Source organism: Trichosurus vulpecula, chromosome 3 (genome assembly GCF_011100635.1).
Source record: "Trichosurus vulpecula isolate mTriVul1 chromosome 3, mTriVul1.pri, whole genome shotgun sequence".
NCBI classification, from domain to species: Eukaryota; Metazoa; Chordata; class Mammalia; order Diprotodontia; family Phalangeridae; genus Trichosurus; species Trichosurus vulpecula.
The window spans coordinates 156,725,354-156,751,764 of record NC_050575.1 but is presented as its reverse complement, the minus strand read 5'-3'; the positions used below and the strand labels follow the sequence as shown (position 1 = coordinate 156,751,764).

Sequence of the window (26,411 nt, the reverse complement as noted above, 5' to 3'; positions counted from 1 at the left end):
AAAGAGGCAAAGGAAGCTGCCACAGAAATGAAGGTGACAGGCTAGGTTTGTTTTCTGTGATTAACCAAAACCCCTGAGGAATCAGTTGGGAAATTTTTCTAGTAGCAAAATTAAGAGGGACTAGCTAGGTTACAAGGAGATGAGACAGGATGAGTTTTCTCTGGAATCTCCAATATGGGGAAAATAATTTCTACTACAGGTCTCTTCCATACTTATTCTTAGCCCCCTAGGAGTAAGAATTTTGAGTGGTTCAATAGCCCAAAGTGACCTGAAACTCAAGGGGCCAAGGAAGTACAGTTTGGGGAATTAACACTGACGTGACTCAATGCCCCAAGTTTGGAGAAGAAACACAGATATGGCATAGTGACTTGAGCAGGTGGGGAACCAGTGGCCTCGAGGCTACATGCGGCTCTCTAGGTTCTCAAGTATGGCCCTTTGACCGAATCCAAACTTCATGGAACAAATCCCCTTAATAAAAAGATTTGTTCTGTGAAACTCAGACTCAGGCAAAAGGCCACACCTGAAGACCTAGAGGGCCCCATGTGGCAGCAGGTTCCCCACCCCTGGACTTGAGCTTTGGATTTAGAGTCAGACCTGAGAAAGGCAGTCATGGAAAGATTTGGATCAGAGAAGCCAGATTCAAATTCCAACTTTAGCTCTTAATACCTGGGTAGGTCCCTTTAACCTCTTGGACCCCTGTTTCCTCATCGATCAAATAAGGGGGTTAGAAATGATGATCTGAGTGCCCCTTTCTAGCTTTAAACCCTACGAAACTATTGTTTTAATTAAGAACTTGGAGGACTATAATGAGTGGGTATATTTTACATGAGAAGATGGATTTTGGACTTGGGGGAAAGGGACAGAAGCTTATGTGACAGTATGTGGAGATACATGTACCATGCCCAAAGTGCAGGAGAACTGGCCCAGGAAGTCATGCTCATCCAGCTGCAGGCTTGACTTGTCCTGGTCAAATAGGGCAAACTTGAGCTTCTGTACTTCCTCAAAGTGATAGTCAATGACAAACTTCTTGGCAAATGCCGGGTTCAGATTGTTGATGGCAGTTTCTGTCCTGTCGAACTGAGAAAACACAGCAGTGGAAAGAGTAAAATGAATGGTTGAAGGTTCATGATTAATAAGAAAAGAAAGAAAAATCAAATCAGATATCAGAAATCAAAAGTCAAGTTAATCTGAAAGCAAAACAGCCGTCAGAAACTGAAGCCTAAACTCCATTGGACACAGACATCCAAACCCACACAAATATCGCACCATCACAGATTCAGCTATATCTTGTTGCTGAGCTGCATTCCTGGCCCAGAATCCTTGGCCACTGTTATTCTCTACCCAGTGGTTCCCACCCAGGAAAGATAACAGTGCAGGCCAAGAGGCTGGGCCTAGCTGCTCCAGTCCCCTTTGTCCCCAGGGGAATGTTGACATCACTAGGAAAACAAGGATCCATTCCCAACAGAGAATAGCCGACTCTAGGACCCATACCTTCTTGTGCTCCATTGGTGGTGGTGGTGGTGGAACAGGGGGGTGGAATTTGCTGGTTGAGTGGAGCATGAAATACATGACAAGGATACTGTGCACAGTAGTGAGCTTTGTCGCTCCACCAGCCCTGGGTGATAACCAAAGCCTCACCATATTTTTAGGTTTATTGTCCATGTGTGTTTCAAATCTCCTTCATCAACCAGGGGACTCCCTGAAGACAGGGACTAGGTCTCCTCTTTCCTCTCTCTCTCATTCCAATGCTTCATTCAGCACTCTTGCTATCATCTGGCTGCTGGTCTCACAGTGCTCTCTCCCCTGCTTCTACCAGAGCCACAACAGTCCCAGAACCTGGCAGATTATGCTGTGATACCAATGGGGTTAGTTACAGCTTGACTCTATGGTCTGCCCCTGTAACCTGAGCTTGTGATCCTCCAGGGAATGCTGTTAATGGCATTCACCACACCCCTCCAATCCCCCTTGCTGACTGGAACCTAGATGCTAGGGAAAGAGGAAGCATGAGTGCTTATGAAAAAAAAAAGCTAAAAAATAAACAACTACCACAGTGAAACTATCTTGTGCTGTCATAAAGTGCTTTGCTGGGTGCCACGTGGCAAAATGCAAACTTGCCAGGCAGGGTAGGTATCCCTAGGTTCTTAGAATCAGAGGTAGTTACAAACCATCTAAACCCATTACCACCCCTCATTTTATCGACAAGCAATCTGTTCAAGATCACATAGGAAGTCAGTGGAAGAACAAGGATTTGAAATAACTCCTAGTTCTGTCTTCTACACCAGTGATACAGAGAAATTATAGGCTCAGATGAAGATTTACAATTTGCTTGCAATGGTTGAGTCACCATTCTGCCTAGAGGCAGAGGATTAGAGAGACTGACATCTAGGGGTCCCATGGAGGCCAAGACTTGTTACTATATATGTAGGTCCCACTGTCTCATCTCTAGCAGCATCCACATGTGTGGTCCAGCTGGTTCCCATTTAGTTCAGGCCAATCCAGGCTGGCCTAAGATGCCAGCCCAGGCACCTGAGTTCTTTCCAGCAGGACCTCCCCAAATCCTAGCCTCCAGGAACTAAAGTTCTCATTAAACATGCCAAGCTCCACCTGTGACCTCAGAGGCAAACACTCCGACCCTTCCTAACAATCTTTCCTTTCACTAATACTGGGACCATGGCTAAATATAGATCCACGGCCAAGAGCTGAAAATCTCCTGCTGAGAGCTCAGGCCTTGGAAACTGGATGGGAAAAACCCACTTGGTTTGTTCACCCAGACAGCCCATAACCCTGACTTTTGAGCAGCCACATGATGTAATGAAAAGAGCACTGGAATGGGGAATCAGCAGACGCAGATCCTGTTCTGATTCTCACACTCAATGTAGCCAAACTACACAACTTTGAACAAGGCATACTTCTTCTCAGGGTCTCAGTTTCCACATTTGTAAAATGAAGGTTGGAATGGATGATTTCCAAGATCCTTTTCAACTCTGATGTTCCATATTTAAAGATTCTACATTTCAAAGTCTCTTCCTGGTCTGACATTCTACTTGAAACTAAAAGGCAATAACAGTTCATATTTATAGAGCGATTCAAGGTTTATGAAATGGAGTATGTGTGTTGTGTGTGTACGTGTGTGCGTGCATGCGTGTGCGCCTATACATAATTCGAAGTTTGGTGGTTGAGGCTCAGGAGGCAGCATGGCATAGTAGATGAGACACTTGACTTAGGGTCAAGGAGATATGGGTCCAAATCCCACCTCATACGCTAGTTGTGTGACCCAAATCCCACCTCATACGCTAGTTGTGTGACCCAAATCCCACCTCATATACTAGTTTTGTGACCCTGGACAAGGATCTTAACCTCTTCGTTTTATTTTCCTCACCTGTAAAAAGAGAGCGTTGGACTCAGAAGACACCAAAGTACCTTCTAGTTGTAAATCTATAATCCTCAGGACAATTCCGTGATGTGCATGCATGGTGCAAACATGATTACTCCCATTTTTCAGATGAAAAAATTAGGCCACAAGAAGTTAAGTGACTTGTATAACATCATGTAGCTAGCATGGAGCAGGCAGAGCCAATGTACTAACCAGCTGTGCCTGCTATTCTGACTCCTAGTCCCTGTATTCTACTGCTTCTGAGGAGCATGGTCTGGAAGTCATGCATTTCCATCCTTGGTTAGGCTGAATATTCTCACTGTGAGATTTTGGGGAGACCACCTTGACCTCTCTGACGAGAACAGTTCTCTGTCCTGCCTGTTCTGTCCTCCTTGGGAGGATCACAAGCAGATTAGATAGGACAGTGTTCAGCAAAGAAAAGCAATCCTTAGCTGTTGAGAGTTAAGTCATTTTGCTTCTTGTTTCTAAAGCTATGGCAGAGCTGGATTTGTCAGCTCCTGACAAATTCAGGGCTTTACAGAAATGACACCAGGCTTATGGTTCTTGTCACCAGCCCTTTTAGGTTCTTTGGAAGATTCTAGGATTTAGAAAGTTCTAGTGATCTAGAGCTGTATCCCAAACAGATCACACAGGTGGAAAAGGGACCCATATGTACAAAAATATTTATAGCAGCTCTATTTGTGGTAGCAAAAAATTGGAAATCAAGGGGATACCCATCAATTGGGTAATGGCTAAACAAGTTGTGGTATATGAATGTAATGGAATACTATTGTGCAATAAGAAATGGGGAACATATAGACTTCATAATAACCTGAAAGGGCCTACATGATATGGTACTGAGTGAAGGGAGCAGAACCAGGAGAACATTGTACACAACCACAGACTGTGATGACTAGCTTTGATGGACTTGGCTCTTCTCAGCGATACAAGGTTCAAAGACAGCTCCAAAAGACTCATGATGGAAAGAGGTATCTACATCCAGAGAAAGAATTAATCTGGATGCAGATTGGAGCAAAGTACTTGCTCTCTCTTTTTTTCTCTTCTTTTTTGGTTTTGTTTCTTCTTTCTCATGATTCATTCCATTGGTCATAGTTCTTTACAACTTGACTATTGTGTAAATAAGTTTAATGCGAAGGTATGTGTAGAACACATATCAGATTGTATGCCACCTTGGGGGAGGGAAGGGGGGATAGGAGGGAGGGGAAGAAAATTTGGAACTCAAAAATGTGTTGAACCTTCTAAGTACTGTAAACTAAAAATAAAAAAATTAAAAAACAAAAAGAAAGTTCTAATGATCATTTAATCCAACCTCTTCTTTTTACAAATAGAGAAACAGGCTGAGGTATTGAAGTAGCTTATTCAGAATTGAGCATGTAATTAACCAAGTCATCTGACTCCAAATCCAGTGTTCTTTCAATTTATACCATACCACTTTTTCACTGACTCCATCCAGAACCAAGGAACAATGATCCTCTATCCCCACCCAACACTCATCCAACCCTGATTCCACCTATTCTTGAGCTTGGGAGGATGGGAGACTCACCTCATACCACTTGCCATTGTTCTCAGTGAATAAAACACAGAAGGGGTCAGATTTGGAGGTGACATCCCGGTCCAACAGGTTTTGGCCACAGACAGAGAGTTCCACCTTGCATACACAGTACTGGGACCCAATGGGCCCTGCCGGGGAGCTGGCACTCATTGTGTAGGCCATGACTGCTGGAGGCAACAGTGGTTCCTGACAGTCTATAGGAAGAGAAGAAGGCAAAGGTGAGACTGCAAAGACAGCAACCCTTCCACCTTTTCAGGAAACTTGGCTTTCTCTAGACCTTGGATCCCCAAATTGCCCCTTAATCCTCATCCCAATTACAGACAAGTCTATAACATGTTTTGAAAATGCAAATTTGTTCAAATGCAACCAACATATTAGGGAACATTTTTCGTATAACTTGAATTTCAAGTTGGCTTTTAAGGAATTTCTTCCTCAAGAAACAGCAAGAATGCCAAAAACTGTACCACTTCATGATTACTCACAAGCCACAAGCCTTCTGACTCCTCTTGAACAAGCAAATTTCAGGTCTTTGTCAAGGTAAAGTGCCATATTTATTATATATCTTCTGGTATAGTAGGAACTGAGAGCAGAGGAGGACTGGAGTATATCACCCTACCCCCTTCCACCACACTAAGGCCTTTGGCCAGAGGCCCCGAGTTATTAGGTACAGGTCAAGAAGCAACCTGATGCCAGGGATGGAGTGACTCCATTTACCATGTATAAAACTATTCTACTGCTTTTATTTGGTACCTATTGTGTGTGTGTGTGTGTGTGTGTGTGTGTGTGTGTGTGTGTGTGTGTGACTGATGAAGGTTTTGAGCATTGTGCCCCTGACTCCATTTTCCCCATTAGCTCTGCAGTTTTTATTGCCAGACCTTGCATAGCATGGTGCTTTTTGAGAACACAAATGTAGAGCTATGCCAGAACTGCCTATAGTGGCCCTCTTACCCACTGTCATTGTCCCATGTATGTCTAGGTTTAATGTGGATTTGGTTATCTATATGTCCTATACATGTGTCTAAGTAGTATTACAAATTCGTGGAGAGTAGGGGCTGGATCTCTGAAAGGTCTCTGGTGCCAAACCCGCACCGTGAAGAGTTCAGTACTTAATAAAGATTTTAGAATTAAGATTGATAGAGGATGGAAAAGGGAGAGGAAAAGGGTGATGATATATCAGAGCTGGTCAACGAGTCAGGTATCTTTTCCCAAGGTGATACCTTTTAGTTACAGTCTTTTAAGGCAAGAACTTGTAATCATCAGTGCAGACCAATATCAAATTGGGTAGTTAGGAGCTTAGGGGCTTAGAGAAACAAATAGGAGAGGTTAAGGGAGGTCATAGCTTCAATTTCCATATGGGTCAGTTAGCCTTATTATAACTGATACCCATAGAATGTGGCCCACCCTTGCTTACAAATGGAGGCCATTGGTCACAAGCAGCAGAGAGTGAAAGAGTATGTTTGGCTTAGTGCAGACCACCCCCATGGCCAGAGATAATTCAAAGAACATGTCTCACCAACAATGAGTCAAATACAAGAAATATTTAACAAGCCCTAATGTGTGCAGAAAGACATAGGAAGATGGAGAGTTGAGTAAGGAGTCTTCAAGGAACAGGTAGTCAACAAGAATGTATTAAGCTCTTACTGTGTTTAAGACACTGTACTAAGCCCTGGAGATCCAAGAAAGGCAAGAACAGTCTCTGCCCCACTGGCAGGAACACACATTCTAACAGGAGATACAACATATGAACAACAGTGTACAGGAGTATAAGACATAGGAACAGATGATGTTTGAGTTGGGCTTTTGGAAGTTGGTAGGAATTCAAAAGAAACTCTAGACTATCAACAATCCTATGAATGAATTCTCCAAATCAATAATAAGAGAAATGAAAATAAAAATAACTGATATTTTACTTCACATAAAGCAAATTGGAAGAGATGAAAAAAACCTGGAAGTCAATGGTGGAGGGATTGTGGAAAGACAGGCACACTAATGAACTGTTGGCGGAACTGTGAAATGGTCCAATCATTATGGAAAGCAATTTGCAATTATGCCAAGAAAGTGAATAAAGTGCCTATGTTCTCTGACCTAGAGATTTCATTGCTAGATATAAACCCCAAGGAGGTCAATGACAAAAAGAAAAATCCCATATACACTAAAATATTTATAGCAACACATTTTGTATCAGCAAAGAACTGGAAACAAAGTAGATACCCATCAATCGAGGAATATTGCTACATTATATGAAACAATATATATGATGAATTCAGAAAAGCATGGAAGGACATGTACTGTTGCAAAGTAAACAGAAACAGAAAAACACTATATTCAATGACTACAATGTAAATGAAAAGAACACAACAAAACAATCAGAACTGAATGCTGTGAAAATGACTAGGCTTGACCCCCTAGAAAAGAAATGGGAAGCCAACTGCCCTCCTTCTTTGCAGAAGTGGAGGATTAAGCTTTTTCATTGTTTCAAGAAGTTTCAAGCTTGTCCCTACCTTTCCTCCCCTCACCCCCTTCCACCACCTTTACATTCTTTGTTACAAGGGATGGCTCTCTATGAGAAGAGAGACACAAAAAGAAATTATAGGTGATATAAACCCAAAAGTTATCGATGAAATTTATTTTTTAAAAATAGGTATGTATTTAACAATTGAAAGAAGACATCACAAGTTAGGGATCAATGTGGGCACATGATGGATTTGGAGAGCAGAATGAAAATTCATTCTAGCTCCTATGCAAAGTCTAGTTTTGGGGTGGTGGCACAGTGGATAGACCACACAGCCTGGAATCAGGAAGATCTGAGTTCAAATCCAGAGCCCTGTTTACCTCAGTTTCCTCATCTGTAAAATGAGCTGGAGAAGGAAATGGCAAACCACTCCAGTATCTTTGCCAAGAAAACCCCAAATGGGTCATGAAGAGTCAGATATGACTGAACAAAAACAACAAGTCTAGTTTTCCTCCTATTCAAAGGTCAATACTAGGCACTACTCAGTTAAGAGCTGTAACCAACCTATCCCTCTCAGTATATTCAGAATTTCAATCCTGACTTCAATTGTGCTTATAGTACATTGCACACTGGTACTGCACAATTTTCAGGCATGACTTATCCTGTCATGTAAGATAATCAATTTCCATATTAGGATTTGAAAATCTATGTTAACTCAACTTAGGCCCAGTATAATCAAGCTTCAGGGCTGTTAGACATGTAGTAGCATGGATAACACAAGACAATGATGACTTTTTTTTTAAAGAAATCTACTATTGTGCTTCAGTTCTAGGAAGCATCACATGCATTTTTGATTGTGAATATCCCTTCTTTATTCTGGTAGGCTTAGGCAGATATCATGAGTCTTTATTTCCCAAACACATACAATAATGTTGGAGAATTGTCCAAGTATGCTAGAGGTCGAAGGAGGGAAACTCATCTGGGATTCATCATTTTGGTAGAGATAATTTAGAAAGCGAATAGATGAGAATTATGAGCAAATAATGACAAAAAGCATTTCCTTTAAGCCTCTAGGTTTTCCATTTCAAGAATTAACAGAACCCACCCTAAAAGTGTCATTTAAAAAAAAAGAGCTATTCATTCAGAGCTTTCATAGCAGCTTTACATGAAATTGGGGAGGGGGAGGGCACGGCACAGAATGGAAGCAACCTAAATGTCCAACCATAGATGAATGGCTAACTCAATTGTGATACATTAATGCAATAGAATATTATAATGCAATTAAGACAGGCAAACATGATTAGGAATACAAAGAAATCAGGCTCTTAGAAAATAATGGGAAGCAAAAAAAAGCAGAACCAGAAGAATAACAGAGACAGTATGATTATACAAAGAAAAATGAATGAGAACAAATGGACAAAGGATCTTAACTGGGGACTTAGAGAAGGAGACTAAAAAGGTGGCATGATACTTTATGTAATGAGATTGATTCATTTGAATATAAATAGTTCCTAAATTTGGTTGTTTGTATTGATAGTCCATGCTAGATTTTTAATAATTTGATTTATTAAAATGAAAAAAAAATAACAAGACTAGATAACCATTCTGAAATTGATATGCCAAGACCCATGCTGCATCTTGGACTGTAGGAGATAGGCAATAATACCAGACCCTTGCTTGCTGCACTGGCTTTTACCATCATATCCTAAAACACAGGCATCCCGGGAATGGCTAGTAGTGTTTCTGTTTCACATGACAGTGGGTGATAGGGAACAATGGTCTGTGATTCCTGTAGCATAGACCTTTCCTATAGATTACTTTACACAGACTAGGATATATATTCTCCCGTGTGGAGTTCAGGACCTGATCCATCTTTCATGAGAATAGGACGTTGGAAAGAACAGTGGAAAAGGACTAGGAGTCCTGCATCCTAGGCCTGCCTCTAACACTAGCTGTGTGACCCCATGCAAGCCATTCAGCCTTCATGCACATCAGTTGCTTTATGTGTCAGAGAGAATAATCACTGCCCTGATTATGAGGGCAAGTATAGGAAAGGTCTTTGGAGAGTATAAAACTCTGCACAAAATGTGGGAGATGATGGAGATGATTATGTTGATGATGATGATTTAATAGTGGTGATGGGTAGTGTTCCGAATATGACTTGGACAAATCTTAATGCTGACGTCCTTTGAGAAAAGAACAAAGACAAAGCACACAGATGGTAGAAGCAGAGCAGGAAGAAGACTCTTAATTTCTCTTTCTGTCCATTCCAGTCTCTACATGCCAGACTACATTTATGTTATTTTCCCCATCGACACCAAGATAAACAAAGTTATTCTGATCTCAAGTGGATGGACACACACACACACACACACACACACACACACCCGATACTACCAGACCAGAAAGATTTCCAAATGTACTACTTCCCCACAATTAGTCCCTATTTTCCCTGTACTCTCCAGAAGGCAGATCAGTCCTCAAAACTACCTTTTCTTATAAAAGGAACCTAGTGTGGGATAAATCACTCTACTGGACTGATACGTACCTTGCCTTTAACTTCAAAGCTGTTTTTAAAAATGCAAAAAAAGATGTTATGTACCATAAAGCCAGCTACCTCTGCCTACCCCCACCCCAGCACTTACCAGCTCTCTTCTTGCCATTCAGGGGCTCCCTTAGGATTTCCCCAGGTACCATATCTGAATAGGGAACACAGTTCTTGGAAGCAACAAATGAATGCTGCCCTGCTCTCTTCTTCCCCTGTGTGTGGTCTTTACTCACATTGTTTTCCTGTGCTTAGGTTATTCATCCTCCTTCTTCTTCTGTTCAATTCCTACCCCTTAAAGTAAATTCAAATGTCTCCCTCCTTCTAGGAGGTCTTCTCTGTTCCTTCCCAAGTTGATAAACACCCTTCCCCCTCAGACTTCACACAAACTTCGCACACCTCTTATACATAATATTATGGGATAAGTACATTAGAGACATCTATGTGTGTATTGTATCCCCCTCCCCACTAGACTCTAATCTCTTTGAAAGCAGGGATACCCCATCTTATCTAAACAAAGTTTCTGTCCAGAGTCCAGCACAGAGGAAAAGCTTAATAAAGGCTGTCTGGAGAATGAAACCAACAAAACCAACAGACCCTTCTCCAGCAATTTTCAAACTGAGATGTTGATTTGTCTCTCCCTTAAGGGTATATGTGTCTTGAAATAGTGCCCCCCACCCCAAGAAAAAACTACAAATTCCAGATAGGGAAAGTATAACAGCTAAACCAATGTCCACCCAAGGACCAGAGAATCATAGGTGGCCAGATGAACATGAAGCAGCAATGTAGTGTCATCATGGGAAAAAAAGTCCCAAATATATGCTATTAAGAAGTGTGGGTGCGGTGGCAAGAGGGAAAGGAGAGAGAGGGGGTTAGAGGAAGGAATGACGGAGGGAGAGAGGGAAAAAAAAGAAGAGGAGGGGAGAGAAGAATGGAAGGATAAAAGGGGAAGGGGAGAGAGAGGAGGGGGAGAGAGAGAGAGAGAGAGAGAGAGAGAGAAGAGAAGGGAGGAGAAAGGAGAAAGGAGAGGAGGGGAGAGAGGGGGGGAGAGAGAGAGAGAGATTTTAACATTCAGGTATATTAGAGTAGGAAAATGATCCTTCTAGATTTATGACTATTCTAGTCTCTAAGGACTCTTCCCTTTTCTATAGTCCTATAGAACAGATGGTCTGCATAAAAAAGAGCATCCCTAAGGATCCCTTAGGCAAAAGTCTTGACTGTTTAATTCCCTAGGAGAAAGGACACAGAGGGCAGTCTTGATGCCTCCCCTTACCTCCAGTTAGGAAGCTAGGTGGTGCAATGAATAAAGTGCTAGGCCTAGAGTCAAGAAGACTTAACTTGAAATCTAGCTTTAGACATACTACCTACGTGACCCTGAGCAAGTCATTTAACCTTTGTTTGCCTCAGCTTCCTCAACTATAAAATGGGAATAACAGTAGCTACCTCTTAGGGTTGTTGTGAGGATTAAACGAGATAATTTTTTAAAAGCCCTTAGCATGCTGCCTGGCACATAGTAGGTGCTATTCCCCTCCTCTGCCCCAGTTCCAGTTATATGTTGCCCTCTAGGGGGAGTCTGTCTTCTCTCTTTAAGTTTCTCCAGATACATCAGGACCTTTGCTCAACCTTCTCCCTCCCACCTATGACCTAATTAAAGGTGTAGCTTGATGGCTGTAGAGCAAGTGATAGCCAGTGCTTTAAATGCTGATTTGGTAGATTAAAAAATGTGGATTTTATCAATTGGAAATGGCTCAATAAGTTGTAATATATGAATGTAATGAGATATTACCGTGCTATAAGAAACAACAAATATGATGAATACAGAGAAGCACAGAGAGAGTTGCATAAACTGATATAGAGTGAAGTAAGCAGAGCCAGGAAAACAATATACAACAATGTAAACAGAAAAGAAAGACAACTATACAACAATCAGAAGGGAATTTTGCAAAATGACGAAAAGCAAGCATGGTTCTAAGGAAGAATTATGAGCAGATACCTCTATCCCACTCCTCTTTAGAGGTGAGGGGTCCACAAGTGTGGAGAATTGTGTATATTTTCAGAGATTTTGGTACATTGATTTGTTTTGCTGATTTTTTTCTTCTTCCTCTTTTTATTTTCTTTAAAAATATTTTATTTGTTATATGGGACAGCTCTTACGGAGGGGAAGGAGAAGGGATACTGGGAGAAAGTTTGATAATGTAAAAACAAAAGCTATCAACAAAAATTTCTTAAAAATAAAAAGAAATATTGGCAGGAGGCTAAGTGCCCAGAATGGAAGGAGCTTCATCAGTGATGGGAATGAGGAAAAGGGCATCTCACTTTCGAAGGTAAGAACAGAGGTCTTGCAGTTAAGGAAAGTGAAAATAATTTCAGAATTCCTTGTTAAACACCACCCTGGGCAGCGTTTCAGAACGGGCCAGTATTCTTCCGAACTGAGGGGGAAGGGAATCTCTTCTGGGCAATCAAATGGGGCTGTAGGCACTGGCAGGATGGGAGTGGGAACCTATCACCCCTTGCCCACTGAGGCAGCAAGGAAAAAGTAGCTGAAGAAACTAACCACGGCCATTCTCCAACTTGGGACTCCCTCAAAGCCCACACCTCCAAAGTGTGGCCCTTAAGGTGGGGGGATGAGAGAACCTACCTGAAGGCCAGAAGCCTGCAGATGCAGTCTGAGAAATGGGCAGTACCTGCCACCCTTTCCAAAACCCCCCTCCCCTCATGGGCAAAGCCCAGAGGATACCGCCAACCCCACAACTCACCCTCCACCTGGGTAGCTCTCCGAAATCTGAACAAGGAACACATGGCTCCTGATGGAGCCCTGAGCGATGGCTGGGGGGCAAAGCATATACTGTGGCCCTCAGGCCCCTCTACTGTGAATGCCAGCAGGGCGGGCTGTGGACCGGGAAGAGAGGGCCTGACGCAATGGAAAAAAAAAACAAACCACCCACCCTACTTGGACAAGATGTCATTTGCAGAGAACCTCCTGGCCCAGATGGAAACTCTGCCTAATGTAGCCCAAGCCCATAATCACCTCCTGGAGCATCCCAGCAGGCAATTTGGGGTTTGGCTAATCCCAGCCTGGGGAGGGAGAACCAGGGTAGAAGAGCACATATCCTCCCTTGGGTCTACTGGCCCATAGCCAGGGGGCTGGGACCCATACACCTGAGACAGGATAGGCAGGGACCATTTCTGGCAGATTGGAGCCTGAGTGGGGACAGAGAAGAGGGTGTGCTTTTCAATAGCATGGGGAAGAGGAACAGGAGAGCTTCTGGGGAGCAAAGCAGTATTCTAGAGAATAGAACATAGAGAGAAGAGGGGAGAGGGAAAAAGGAAGGGGGGAGAGGAGGGGGGGGAGAGAGAGAGAGAGAGAGAGAGAGAGAGAGAGAGAGAGAGAGAGAGAGAGAGACAGAAAGTGCAGAGGTATCAAACTTTAGGCCAGCAGCAAGCAGCTGGAACCTGATGAAAATGTAATTGGGGGCAGCTAGGTAGAGCAGTGGTTAGAGCACAGGCCTTGGAGTCAGGAGGACCTGAATTCAAATCCGACCTCAGACATTTACTAGCTGTGTGACCCTGAGCAAGTCACTTAACTCCAACTGCCTTCCAAAAAAATGTAATTAGGAAATGTTTAACAAAATAAATAAAAATACAGTACAACATAGGTAACATACATTTATGCTTTTCTAAGTCAGTATGGGGCCCACAGGAATCTGTTTCTACTTGAGTTTGCCACCGCTGGCATGGTAGATAGTGCGCTGGACTTTGAATAGGAAGACCTGAATGTGAAGCCTACCTGATTTACTAGCTGTGTGACCTAGACAATCTTCTTCACTTCATTTTCTTGTTGCGTTTGATAACCTCTAAGGTCTCTTCCAACTCTTTCTGTATGACCCTTTGGGAGGGCTGGGGGAGTCAGTGACCACAGTAGACAAAGAACAAGACTTGAGTCTGGGAGTTTGAGTCTGGACTTAACACCGGTTGTATAACTGAAGAAGTGATAAATGTCTCTAAGCTTCAGATTAAAGTCAGGCACAACTTATGTTACAGCACTGTTAGGAAGAAAGCACTTTAATAAACTGTATACAAGGACTGGATAGAGCATGGGTCTCAGAGTCAGAAAGGCCTGGGTTCAAGTCTTGTCTCTGACATACCCTGACTGCGTGACTCTGGTCAAGTTCCTTAACCTATCAATACTCCAGGCAACTTTCTAATACTGTAAAGTGCAAAGAAGTTCCTGATCTACATTGGGAGAGGGAGTTTCTTTTTCTGGACTTCACTGTACCAATGAAATTACAGATACAGTTAAAAAAAAGCATTGTATAAATGTGATCCATTACATAGAATAAGTGATGGAGAATTAAGCTCATTGAATTAAATCAGATGTTCATAATGTTTTTGGTTCTCCCACTGTTTTGCAAGGGAACTTTACGTGGGGAATTTAATCTCTCTGGGCCTCAGTTTCTCTGTGAGTGAAAATGGGGAAAACAAACCTGTCTTGCAGGGTAGGTAGGGGAATGACTCACAATATTCCAATTCAATTCAATACAATATTTATTAAGTACCTACTATGTGCAAGGCACTGTGGCAGAGATACCAAGACCAAAAATGAAACAGGCCCTTCCTTGGAGGAGCTTATCATCTAATGGTATCATACAACATGTGCACAGACGAGTGAATAGAAAGTCACACAAAGTTCAAGAGATAAAGAGCATACATTTCAAAAATAGGACCTATCCAACCACAGCTCTACCAAACTCTTTCCTGCCCTTTTATCTAGCCCTTATAAGGAGGTGAAATTGAATCAGCCTCTGCACTGGCCGGTGCTGCCCATGGCACCCCTTCCTACACTAAGGCGTAGATGGGTTCCTTCAAAGACTGAGCAAAATTATTCAGCCCAATGCCCAGTAGGTAGCATCCAGCTTCCCACCAGGCCCAAGGGAGGAATTTGTTTCACTCACGTGACATACCCATCCCAATGATGAGTCCCATTCAGCTTGGAGCCAGATCCCAAAGGGGGTAGATCCATTTGTCAGGATATAATGGAAATGGATAAGCATTCTGAAAGAAGACAGACAGACAGACACAGAGATGGAGATACAGATGGAGAGGGAGAGAAAGGGAGGGAGGAAAGAAGAGATGGAGAAAGAGGAAGAGGGAGAGGAAGAGAGACCAAGACAAAGAGATGAAGAGATCAGACAGAGAGAAAGGAGAGATCAGACAGACAAACAGGACAGTGATCATCACCTCTTCTAGATTGTTGGGCAGCACTCACACTAAAGGAAGAGCCTTGATCTTCTTCACTGAGAGAAGTTAACAGAAGTGTGGGAAGGAGGCAGGTCAGGAAATCATTTGCCTTGGGAGGTTCAAGCAGGCAGGGCTTAGAGGTGTGGGAATCTCCTTCAAATTGCTGGTTATCTGGCATTCCACTAACAAACCTCAATTAACAATAACCAAGGATCACAAAATATCTTTGATTCTCCTGCCCTTCAGTCCTGCTTCTTTAAACTCCACTCATTCAGTCAGATTCACAAAGTACTTGCTTCTCTCATCAGTGAGTCTGGGATGAGAGGCAGGGAAAAACTTCACTTTCTGGATAAGAAACCTTATTGCTGGGATGTTCAGACAGATGTGGACTGATTTTTGTCCCCCGATGCAGCTCTTATGCCCTGCAGCGCCCTAAAGTAAGTGGACTTGGCATCCCAGACTAGAGAGACTGGGTTCCTATCCTAGCTCTGCCACTAACTTGCTATTGATCCATGAACATCAACTTTTTTGAGACTCAATTTTCTCATCTGCAAAATGGGAAAAGTATATTTGTACTGCCTATATCCTAGGATACAAACTTTAAAGCATCATAAAAATAAGAGCTAGCAGCATAAATTGTGTCCAACTAGGTTTCACTAAGTACACTTTTCTGTATTCTAAGTCTTCGATAAATGGTTGTCTATGTGTGTTCTAGTCACTAGCAACTAGATTAACCAGAACATTCCATTTCCCAAAATATGCTAAATAACCAGAAGTTAAATTTTTTTCGGCTAAGTCTCCAAATATACCAATATGTGAGCAAGACCCATTTTTCTGATGGGAAAGACCAAAGAAGAGCTGGGCTGCTTCACAAAGTCCTAGAGCAAGACCAGACATGGGAGCCCGAAATCCAGGCCCCCAGTTCTTCCCTCAGGGGAACAGGGGACTCCTGGAATCCTTAGCTCCCCATGCAAGTCAGGATAGGAAGAGAAGGATGGTGGAATAAAGAAGTAAGGGATGGAATAGTTGATGGGATGAGACAGACAACTGTTTATTATAGGGGAAGAGGATGGGAAAAAGAAGCACAAAGATATTAGAATCAAAGAATGTTTGAATTTGAGGATCACAGACTTAAATAGACAAGAATGAGAGAATGTTAAGATGCTTAGAATCTCCAAGCTGGTAAAAAATCTCAGGTCATCAAACTCTACCTCCTACCCAATAAACAAATTCCTCTAATATCATCTTGCCTCCTCTCAAATAATGCAGTGGTGAGGAATTCATTTAGGCACCCATGGTCTGCACACTCTCTAAATGGATCGACCCCTCTGGCTTGCCCAACTCCCTGGGGGGAGAGCATGGGTGATATCTGCTCTGTATTCTCTAAGCTCAGTGCTCCAGCCTGGCTATGCCCCCCACCCCCACTCCAACTATTAGGTACATGTTTTGCAGGTAGTACCAGCAGCTAGGGGGAGGGGGAAACCAAGGGGAGCAGGAAACACTTAACTACCATTGCTGGTTGCTGCACTCACAAGCCAACACACTCACTCTTTTAGTCAGGCCATTACAGGGATAAATATAGACTCAGACTTAATGCTCTTGGCTGTGGATGATGATGAGGGGGGAGATGCTCTCCCCCTATGTCCTCTCTTTCCTCCACCTATTCAGTCAGACACATATCATACTTGCTCCTCCTGACAGTGATTTCGGGTGCAGGGGACAGCCTCACTTTCTGGATATAGAAAGCTCATTAGTGGTATTATTCAGAAAGTCAATGCCCATCCTTAGAATACTGGCCTACCATCACATGAAAGGCTTAGTTAAAACAAACTTGCAGGAACATATTGGGAGACACTATGGTGCAGTGGGAAACAAACACACTGCAGCAGTTAGAAGACCTGAGTTCTTCTCCTGACTGGCATATTCATTCATCACGGGAAGTGGGGCAAGGAACTGCACCTCTCCAATGTCAGGATCTCTCTCTTCCTCAACTTCTTCCCAGAGCTGTGTTTAGGCTCTAAGTACAAGTGAAAACGCTTTGGAGGAGTGCAAACTGAAATGTGAGAGGTCACTGCTGCTGCCCGTTTTCATGATCGAAGCTAATGGAATTGGAAGAGGTGTGGATGCCATAAAAGGGATTTAAGGTGCATAGGCAGATGGGGTTGGGGTGAGATGGGGAGGGTATTATGGGGAATCTACCCTATTGGCTCTTTTCTAGAAAGTAGAAGAACAGTACTACTGTAACCTGGACCTAGCAGAGCACCTTACATGCAGGAGGCACACAATAAATGAAGATGATGTTGTAACCAATTGTTTGGGACACTCTACCCCCCCCCCCACTAGAGAGAAAAGACTTCCTAGAAGAGACTGCCAGAAGTGAAATCCCCTTCCAACAAAATCCAAGCGCTCAACCACTTAACAACTCCTCCTTCCTATTTCCTCATCCATATGGAAAACAATCTGAGAGTGGAAGTGGGTGTTGGGGAGCGAAGCCAGACGTCAAAGGCCTCCAAACTGCTGCCCAGTGGGTTGTCTGTTCCCCATTGCTGCCCAAGAGCTGCCAGCCTCCCATCCTACTTCTATCCTACCCCAGATCCTCTTTTTCATATCTCTTTTTTCAAAATTAACAATTAGCCCAGGCTACCTTTCTCCCTCACCAGCCTCATTCTCAGGCTCTCTCCCACATAGCTGGAATGAGAAGAATCCTGAACCCTCCATAATAACTGAGAAAGAAATTCCACTTAATATGCAAATACCATCTTTCCCTTTCCTCATTCCTAAAGTCCCCATCCTTTGGGTTCAGCTACTGGGTGACCTTACAGTGCTAGACTCTGAAGCTCTCAAAACACATTCCGATGTCTGCTGGCACATTATCTGCCAACCCCTGCCTCAGAGGAGAAAAGACCAGTTAGGTCTTTTAAGGGCTTCCAGGTGAAACAGGAAATTTGGGGTTAGGAACAAGTACACAGTTTTAAAAAATGAGGGTTAGTGCTCAGTTGTGTCCTACAAAATCAAGTCCATTGTTTGCAGAAATGAGTACTTTTGGGAGACAAAAGGACACTTAGTCCCTGACCTTAGGGACCTAAGAGGTAACTCAGGACAGAAAGATCCATGCAACTAGACATAAAAATGGTTACATAGAATGGAAGTGGAAACGAACTGATACAATTCTCTATATCAAAAGAAAGTTAACTGGATGAGGTTAGAGAGGCAGGGAACCACAACGGAAAGGACTGGGCATGGAACTTGGGAGTCACAACTACCACCTCAAGCACTTACACTGTTGCTTGATCATGTCAAAGTCCTTTCACTGGGTCATAAATGTAGGGTCAGTAATCCTCAAGCTCATCTATCCTACACTCCTCATTTTACAGGTGAGGAAACTGAGACCCAGAGAGGTTAAGCAACTTGTCTAACTTGTCCAACAGGTATTAAATAGTAGAGATGGAATTCACAGTTCCTGATTCCAAACCCAGGCTCTTTTGGCTACGTGGTGCTGCCTTCTGAGTCTTAGTTTTCTGTTTCTTAATCCGCAAATGAAATGCTCTGGAAAGCTATGTAAATGTGAGTTATTATTAATCACTCAAACCTTCCAGGAGGAGATGCCTCAGAACCGAGGCTTGAAGTAAACAGAGGAGAGAGGGGGCTGCTCCCCAGCTAGGGAAAAGGTAATTATGTAGGAGTCCTGAAGCGGGGAGTGAGCAAGTAACTTTTCTGGCCAGTGAGGGGAGCCCAAGTCTAGATCTCTGCTCCTGGCCTTTCCTTTTGGTTTATTAGGCATCCATCTGGCTCCCAAATGACAGTCCAGCCCACCCCAATGAACATTTTCAGTCCAGCAGTGTCTGACTGTGCTTATAATACCAACCAACAAATGTTTATAAAGGGCTGACTATGAACAGAGCTCTATGCCAAAAAAGAGACAATGTTTAACTAAGACACAGTTCCTGCCTTCATGAAGTTCACAGTCTAATATGAGGATGACTTCAACCCCCTACACATAAAATATATATTAGAAGTTGGAGAGGATGTGGGAAAATTGGGACAGTAATGCACCATTGGTGGAATTGTGAACTGATCCAACCATTCTAGAGAGTAATTTGGAACTATGCCCAAAGGGTAATCAAACTGCTATACCCTTTGATCCAACAATACCATTACTAGGTCTATATTCCAAAATTATCTTAAAAAAAGGAAAAGGACCTACATGTACAAAAATATTTATAGCAGCTCTTTTTATGGTGGCAAAGAATTGGAAATTGAGAGGATGCCCATCAATTAGGGAATGGCTGAACAAATTGTGGTATATGATTCTATTATGCTATAAGAAATGATAAGTAGGCAGATTTCAGAAAAACCTGGAAAGACTTACATGAACTGATGCAAAATGAAGTGAGCAGAACCAGGAGAATATTGTGCAATGATTCTGTGAATGATTTAGTTCTTCTCAGCAATACAAGGATCCAAGACAATTCCAAAGGACTTGATGGAAAATGTCATCCACATTCAGAGAAAGAACTAATAGAGTTTGAATGCAGATTGAAGCATATTATGTTATTTTCTTTAATTTTTAAATTTTTTTTCCTTTTGGTCTGTTTCTTCTTTTATAACATGACTAATATGAAATATGTTTCACATGATTGCATATATATATATATATATATATGTATACACACATATATGTAACCCTATTTTAAAATGCTTACAATCTGAGGTAGAGGAAAGGTCAAGGAGTGAGGGAGAAAATTTGGAACTCAAAATATTTTAAAAATGAATGTTAAAAATTGTCTTTACATGTAGTTGGAAAAAATAAAATCTATTTAAAAAATAAAATATACATTAGAAAGGTACAAAGCGCTTGCTCTCTAAGGAGAAGAAAGTTTATCAATTTATTAACAGAGTAGTAAGCTTGTGGGCAGACTTCCTGAAGGAGCCAGCGTTGATGTTGAGCTTTAGAGGCTGGGGAGGAGTCCAACAGATGAGGAGCGGGAGGAGGGCATTCTAGGCAAGAGAGAACTGGGTGAGTAAAGGCTAGGAATCAGGAGATGCTAGGAAGAATGTTCAGAGGACAAGAAAAGTCAAGTTCTGCTGAAACCTAAAGTATTTCCAAGGAGGTGATATGAGAATGTTAGAGAGAAGGGTCTTGAGTGCTGTGCAAAAGAGTTTATGCTTCACTTGGTGGGCAATAGAGAGCCACTGAAGATTTTTAAACATATGGAAGATGGATTGAAGGAAGTAAAGTGGAAACAGAAGAAGGGGAAGGGAAGAAACATTTATATAACGCCCACTATGTGCCAGGCACTGTGTTAAGAGCGTTATAAATATTATTTCATTCAATATTCACCACAACCCTAGGAGGTAAGTGCAGTTATTATTGCTATTTTACAACCAAGGAGAAACTGAGGCAAACAGAAGTTAAGTGACTTGTTCACAGTCACATAGCTAGAAAGTATGTGTGGCCAAATTTGAACTCAGATCTTTCTGACTCCAGGCCCAGAGCTCTATCCACTGGGGCCACCTACCTGCCCCTAAGAAGGCTATTCTAATTGCACGGGTAGGTGGTGATAATGGTTTATTCCAACAGAATATAAACTCTATGAGGGTATGAACTGTTCTCTTTTCTTGTCTTTGTTTTCCCCGGGGCCAATCCAGGATCTGACACCTAATGAATGCTCCATAAATGCTTGCTGAATGAATGGAGGCAAGATAGAGAATCTTGGAGAAGTTCCAAGAGGCTCCTTCTGGGAACAAAAGTTTGTTTCTCTAGTGCCTTGGAAAACTGTCCAAATCAGTTTCCTACTTCAGCCCCCAGAGGTTTTGCTGCCAAGAAAACCAGAGGAAAGGAGGAGGAGTCTGGTTCCATCTTAACACAGGATTAGCCTGAACCTGGCTACTTCACTGGCTTCACTTGGGCTTTCAGTTTGTTACATTTAGGACCAAGGTGGGTTAACTTGGTGATCAGGGAAGCAAGTAATGAAGGTAGGTGACTCAGGAGCAGTTGCCAGCCAGAAGCCAAAGTTGTCCTTTCTGACAGGAACAATCCAAACATCTTAGGTTTCCATTAATAACCTGTTAGAATTTATTTACTTCAACCTTTTTCTGGACCTGCTTGGGGCCATCATGAGCATAGTGGGTAGAACTACCCCTCATTATGAGAGTCAAGAGTTCTGGGTCTAAGCTCTACTATGGACCAGCTCTGTCATCTTGGCCACATCACTTCCTCCCTCTGGGTTTCAGTCTTTTCTGTAGGCAATTGTCATTAAATTGGTAAAGATGATTCTTTAAATGGAAGCATTCAGTATTTGGAAAGATTGTAAGAGACAGGCACACTAATACACTGTTGGTGGAGCTGTGAATTGGCCCAACCATTTATGGCAAACAAACTGGAATTATCTGAGAAATCTTTAAACATTTACAATTTTGAACCCATTGATCCTACCATTGGGCATATGCCTCAAAGAAGCCAATAACAGATGTCAGAGAGACCTACAGTCAAATCTGGCCTCAGGAACTTACTAGTTCTGTGACCCTAGAAATTCACTTAACCTCTGCCTCAGTTTCCTCAATTGTAAAATGAGGATAATGATACCTCCCAGGGTTGTTGTGAGGATCAAATGAGATATTTGTAAAGTGCTTAGCACAGTGCAGACACATAGTAGGTGCTCAATAAATTATTGTTTCCTTTCCTTAACAAATTGTTCAGAGCAGCCTTCTTCATGGTAGGAAAAAAGACTAAAAAGCAAGAGAACTCGTATTAATTGCAATGAATAATTTTAGACCTGGAGAACAGAGGAAAAAATACACACATCCTTCATTTTGTTAGAGAGGTGAGGGACCATAGGTGCAGAATATCACACAAATTGCCAGACTTGGTTATTTTGTTGGTGAGTCAGGCTTACCTGTTTTTCTTTGTTACAAAGAAATGAAGTGTATCAAGAAATGAGAGTGCTTGTTTTTATTTTTAAAAGCTGTATTTTTAATAAACAAAATATAGGGGATGGACTAAATCTGGGGTCACAGATTTAGAGCTGGATGAGATCTTTGAGGCCCTCTACCCCAACCTCCTCATTTCATAGATAAGGAACTAAAGCCAAGGGAAGTTAAGTGACTTACCCAGGAGCATACAGGTAGTGAAGAGTAGAGCCAAGATCTAAACCCTTAACCTCTTACTCTAAATCCAGGGCTCTTTACATTAGTCCACATTGCCTTAGATGATCTCTAAAACCCTTTTTGGCTCTAAATGCCTGTAATCTATGATTTGTTTCCAGCCTATACTCTCTGAAAGCTATCATAGCATAGTATAGAGGGTTGGCCTTGAAGTCAGGAAGAGTTCAAGTTCAAGCCCAGCTCCTGATAGACACTATCTATGTGACCATGACTAAGTCTCCTGACCTCTCGCAGTGTCTCCAGGCAACTATCAGAGATTATAAATTGCAGACAATTTATCAATATTGTCAGTGAAAGGAAGTTACAGACCAAAAATCCAACTCTTAGGGAAATGACTTGCTAATTTACTTCCTAATTCGTGAAGCAAATTTACCCTTTTTTCTTCCAGGAAACTTCCTCCTATAAGCTTCAAGAGAATGCCCTAGTTCTAGTGATGATCATGTTTAAATTTCCCCTCTGACCACCCACCCCCATGCCATTCCTGGTTTTAAGGACTTAGGTCTCTACCTTGCTCAGCCAACTTCCTCCCCACCCCCAGGAGGCCTCCTCCCTTCTGTTGGTGCATCTTTCTGGATACAATGGTTGTATACTATTCCTGCGTACTATGTACTCTCTCTTTCCTTGGTTTTTGTGATATTGTTCTGTCATAGTTCTCTTTCTACCAGTTCAACTAATCCCTCTCAATTTGCTGTGCAGAATGAATCATCCACATCCTTCTCCCTTGGCATGGGTATAACCCAGAGATCTGTCCTGGGACCTTTTCTCTTTCTACACTGTATCTCTCAGTGATATCCATCATGTGAGAAGGGGAGGGAAGGGATAAGTACTTATATAGTGTCTACTATGGGCTACTATGCTAAAGTGCTTTTTACAAATATCTCATTTGCTCCTCACACCCCTAAAAGGTAGGTGCTATTATGATCTCCATTTTACAACTGAGGAAACTAAGGCAAACAGAGGTTATGACTTGCCTAGGGTTACACAGTTAGTAATTGACTGAAGATAGATTTGAACTCAGGTCCTCCTGACTGCAGGCCCAGTGCTCCTGTCCACTGTGTCACCAACTGCATAATCTATGCAGACCATGTCTATGACTCCCAAATCTACATATGCACCTCTCATCTCTCTCATGAATTCTACTTTCTCATCTCAGGCCTCAAACCATGAGTTAGGGGGATGTCTACCCCAGGCATGTGAAAACTTCCCCTGGCAGAATGGGTGGATGAGAACATTTTGTTCCAACAGCCATGGAGGTGGCTGAAGCAGATGCTGTGGAGTGCTCAGAGCTTGGTCAGGCAACAAAGATGCCAAGATCAGCCACTGCATCCTGGGCCACTAGTCTTCACTTTTGTCCTATAACTGGACTTTGATGACTCTAGAAGAGCAAGTAGGGCTGATGACTTTGTGCAACTCTACCTCACTTAAATCCAATGCACTCACAAGTCAAGACGTCACCTGTGATGGCACTGGTCCTCTTCAAAATTGAAGGACTGAACAGCAACTCTCTCATGTCCAACTACCTGGATATCCCATAGGCATCTTGAATTCAACATATCCAAAAGGAACCTCATTATATTTTCCTCCAAGCCTTTTCTTTCTGCTAACTTCGCTGTTCCCAGTGAGAGCCCCATCATTCTTCCAGTCATCCAGGTTCAATACCTAGGAATTATATTCCCAGACCTTCAATATCACTCACCCCCATATCCAATCAGCTGCCAAGTCTTGTTTCTTCTCCTTCCACAGCATCTCTTGTACCTGCCCCCTTCGCTACAATCACATTACAACCATCCTGATTCAGGCCCTCCTCACCTCCCATCTGGACTTCTGCAATAGTACTGGTCTCCTCCAGGCCAGCCTTCCATTTTCTATCCTCCATCTTTCTCTTTTCTGTCTTCCATCCTCCACACAGCTTCCAGACTGATATTCTTAAAGCACAGATCTGACTACATCAATCCCCTGGACTCATTAATGGCTCTCTCTATTACTCTAAATTAAAATACAATCTCCTCTATTTGGCATTTAAAGGCTCACAGCCTATCTTTCTAAGCTAATTACTTATTATTTTTCCTCTCAAACTCCATTCCAATTAAACTGAAGGACTTTCCATTCTGCACATATGCAGTTCCATCTAAGTCTTCGCAGGCTGACATCTATACCTGGAATGCTCTCCTTCACCTTTCTCTCCTGGAAGTGCTACCTCCATTCAATGCTCAGACCCAGGGGCACCTCCTATGGCAGGCCTTTCTCAATTCCCTTAGCAAAAATGACCTGTATAATTTTGCACCTAGCTTGTATTTACTTCTCTGTGTACACATTCTATCTCCCTCTTAGGATATAAGCTCTTTCAGGACAAGGACTATCTTGCTTTTTCTTTGAACCTTCAGTGATACACTGAATATGCTTAATAAAGGTGCATTGACTTGAAATGAAGGCACCCTCCCTCCTTCTCCATGACTCAAGCCTGCATTCAGGATCCCAGGGGGTAGATTCACCTGGGTTTACTCTAAGGGGAGAAGGATACTTACTGGTCAGTTTCCAATTCCCTTCCTTTCTGACTATGTTGCCAACAGCACTCCATAGCATGCACCTACACTGGTCACATAGGGCCTTCGCTTTCAGGATGTCCATCACTCAGGACACACTTAACAGTCACAGAAGGCAGAAGGTAGTAGCTGAAGAGCATATACACCTGATGAGCTTGTAAGAATAGAGCTGCTCAGTTTCCTTCGACTGGTTAAAACCCCAGCCCTGTCCCCTGGTACCTGAGAATAACGATTAAGGAGCTAAGACTGGCAAGTATGTCATTAAACAGGTTATATTAAGCAGAACTGATGTATATGGTTACTGACATTCACTGGGCACTTCACATGGAAGCAGCCATCGTAGTGTACAGTGATGGACTTCGAGTCGGGAACGCCTGAGTTTGAGGCCTCCCTTAGATTCTTACTAGCCTTGTTACCCCGGACAAATTTACCCTCTCCCTGCCTCAGTTTCCTCATCTGTAAAATAAGGATAATAATAGAACCTACCTCATAGGGTCGTTGTGAGTCTCAAATGAGATAGTATAAATAAGTTACTTTGCAAATCTTAAAGTGTTAGATAAATGTTAGCTATTATTACATATTTTATCTCATTCAGTCTTCACACCAAGCCTGTGAGGTAGGTGCAATTATCCCCATTTTACAGTCAGGTCTGAGAAAGATAAAATGGCTTGTCCAACTACTAAATGTCTGAGCTAGAATTTTAATTCGAGTCTTGCTGACTCCAAGTCTAGCATGGGGCACTCTGTGATGCTGCCTCCCACTACCCACTCATGGCCTCCAGAGGCTGAACTTTCCCCAGCTCTGCTTTCTCTTCTTGCTCAGGCAGCCCTTAGTTTTGTACCTGGCTCCTAAGGGAAAGATTAGTTTTGCCATGAGTAAGAAAGGTGGATTTTAGTGTGTGTAAAGCAGATTTTTGCTATTCTTTCTTATAGTTTGCTTTCCCAGGATCCATGGCCATAACAATCTCTCTTCCCAGGCTCATGACCCAGGGTCATAAACACCTCCACCACACTTGTGCAGTGTTATATAATGATAAATAATATATACATTTGTGCTTAAATTGTGAATATCCACTGCAACTGCGCAGTGAGATATAATGGTGAGATAATTAAATTTGTGAATCTTTTGCTGGCAATATGACTTCTTTGCCTATTGACAAATATGTGTATATATTTGTCAATATATATAAATTGTATATATATATACACATATATACATATACACACATACATATACATACACATACATACATACATACATACATACATACATAAATTTAAAGCAGGTAGGTATTGGTCTGTGAGTGGGGAACCCTTAGGGTTGAATGTACAAGCTGGAATGCTGTGTGTGCCTTGATCAGCCCCCATCAAGGCTTTGGGGGGAATCTGTGTTTGCCTCAACCTGGCCCCCACTGAGGCTTGAGGGGATTTAGGGAAGTGCACAAGCTGTGCCTATCTCAACTGACCCCATTGAGACGTAGGGGTAGCTGCCCCCCTCTTCTCACTGGCCCCTGTGAGAAGGGT

General features: G+C 42.5%; 1 protein-coding gene across 1 annotated transcript in view; it reads right to left on the bottom strand.

Moving 5' to 3' along the window:
- The window catches only part of CPNE2 (copine 2), an 89,848-nt gene that overhangs the window by 55,835 nt on the left and 7,602 nt on the right, over nucleotides 1-26,411 (bottom strand). The window contains exons 2-3 of the mRNA XM_036751015.1: nucleotides 4,938-5,140; nucleotides 898-1,077 (exon numbers count right to left, since the gene is read on the bottom strand). Coding sequence (XP_036606910.1) covers nucleotides 898-1,077; nucleotides 4,938-5,108 — 351 coding nt within the window. The 5' untranslated portion in view covers nucleotides 5,109-5,140. The remainder of the gene's footprint in view (nucleotides 1-897; nucleotides 1,078-4,937; nucleotides 5,141-26,411) is intronic.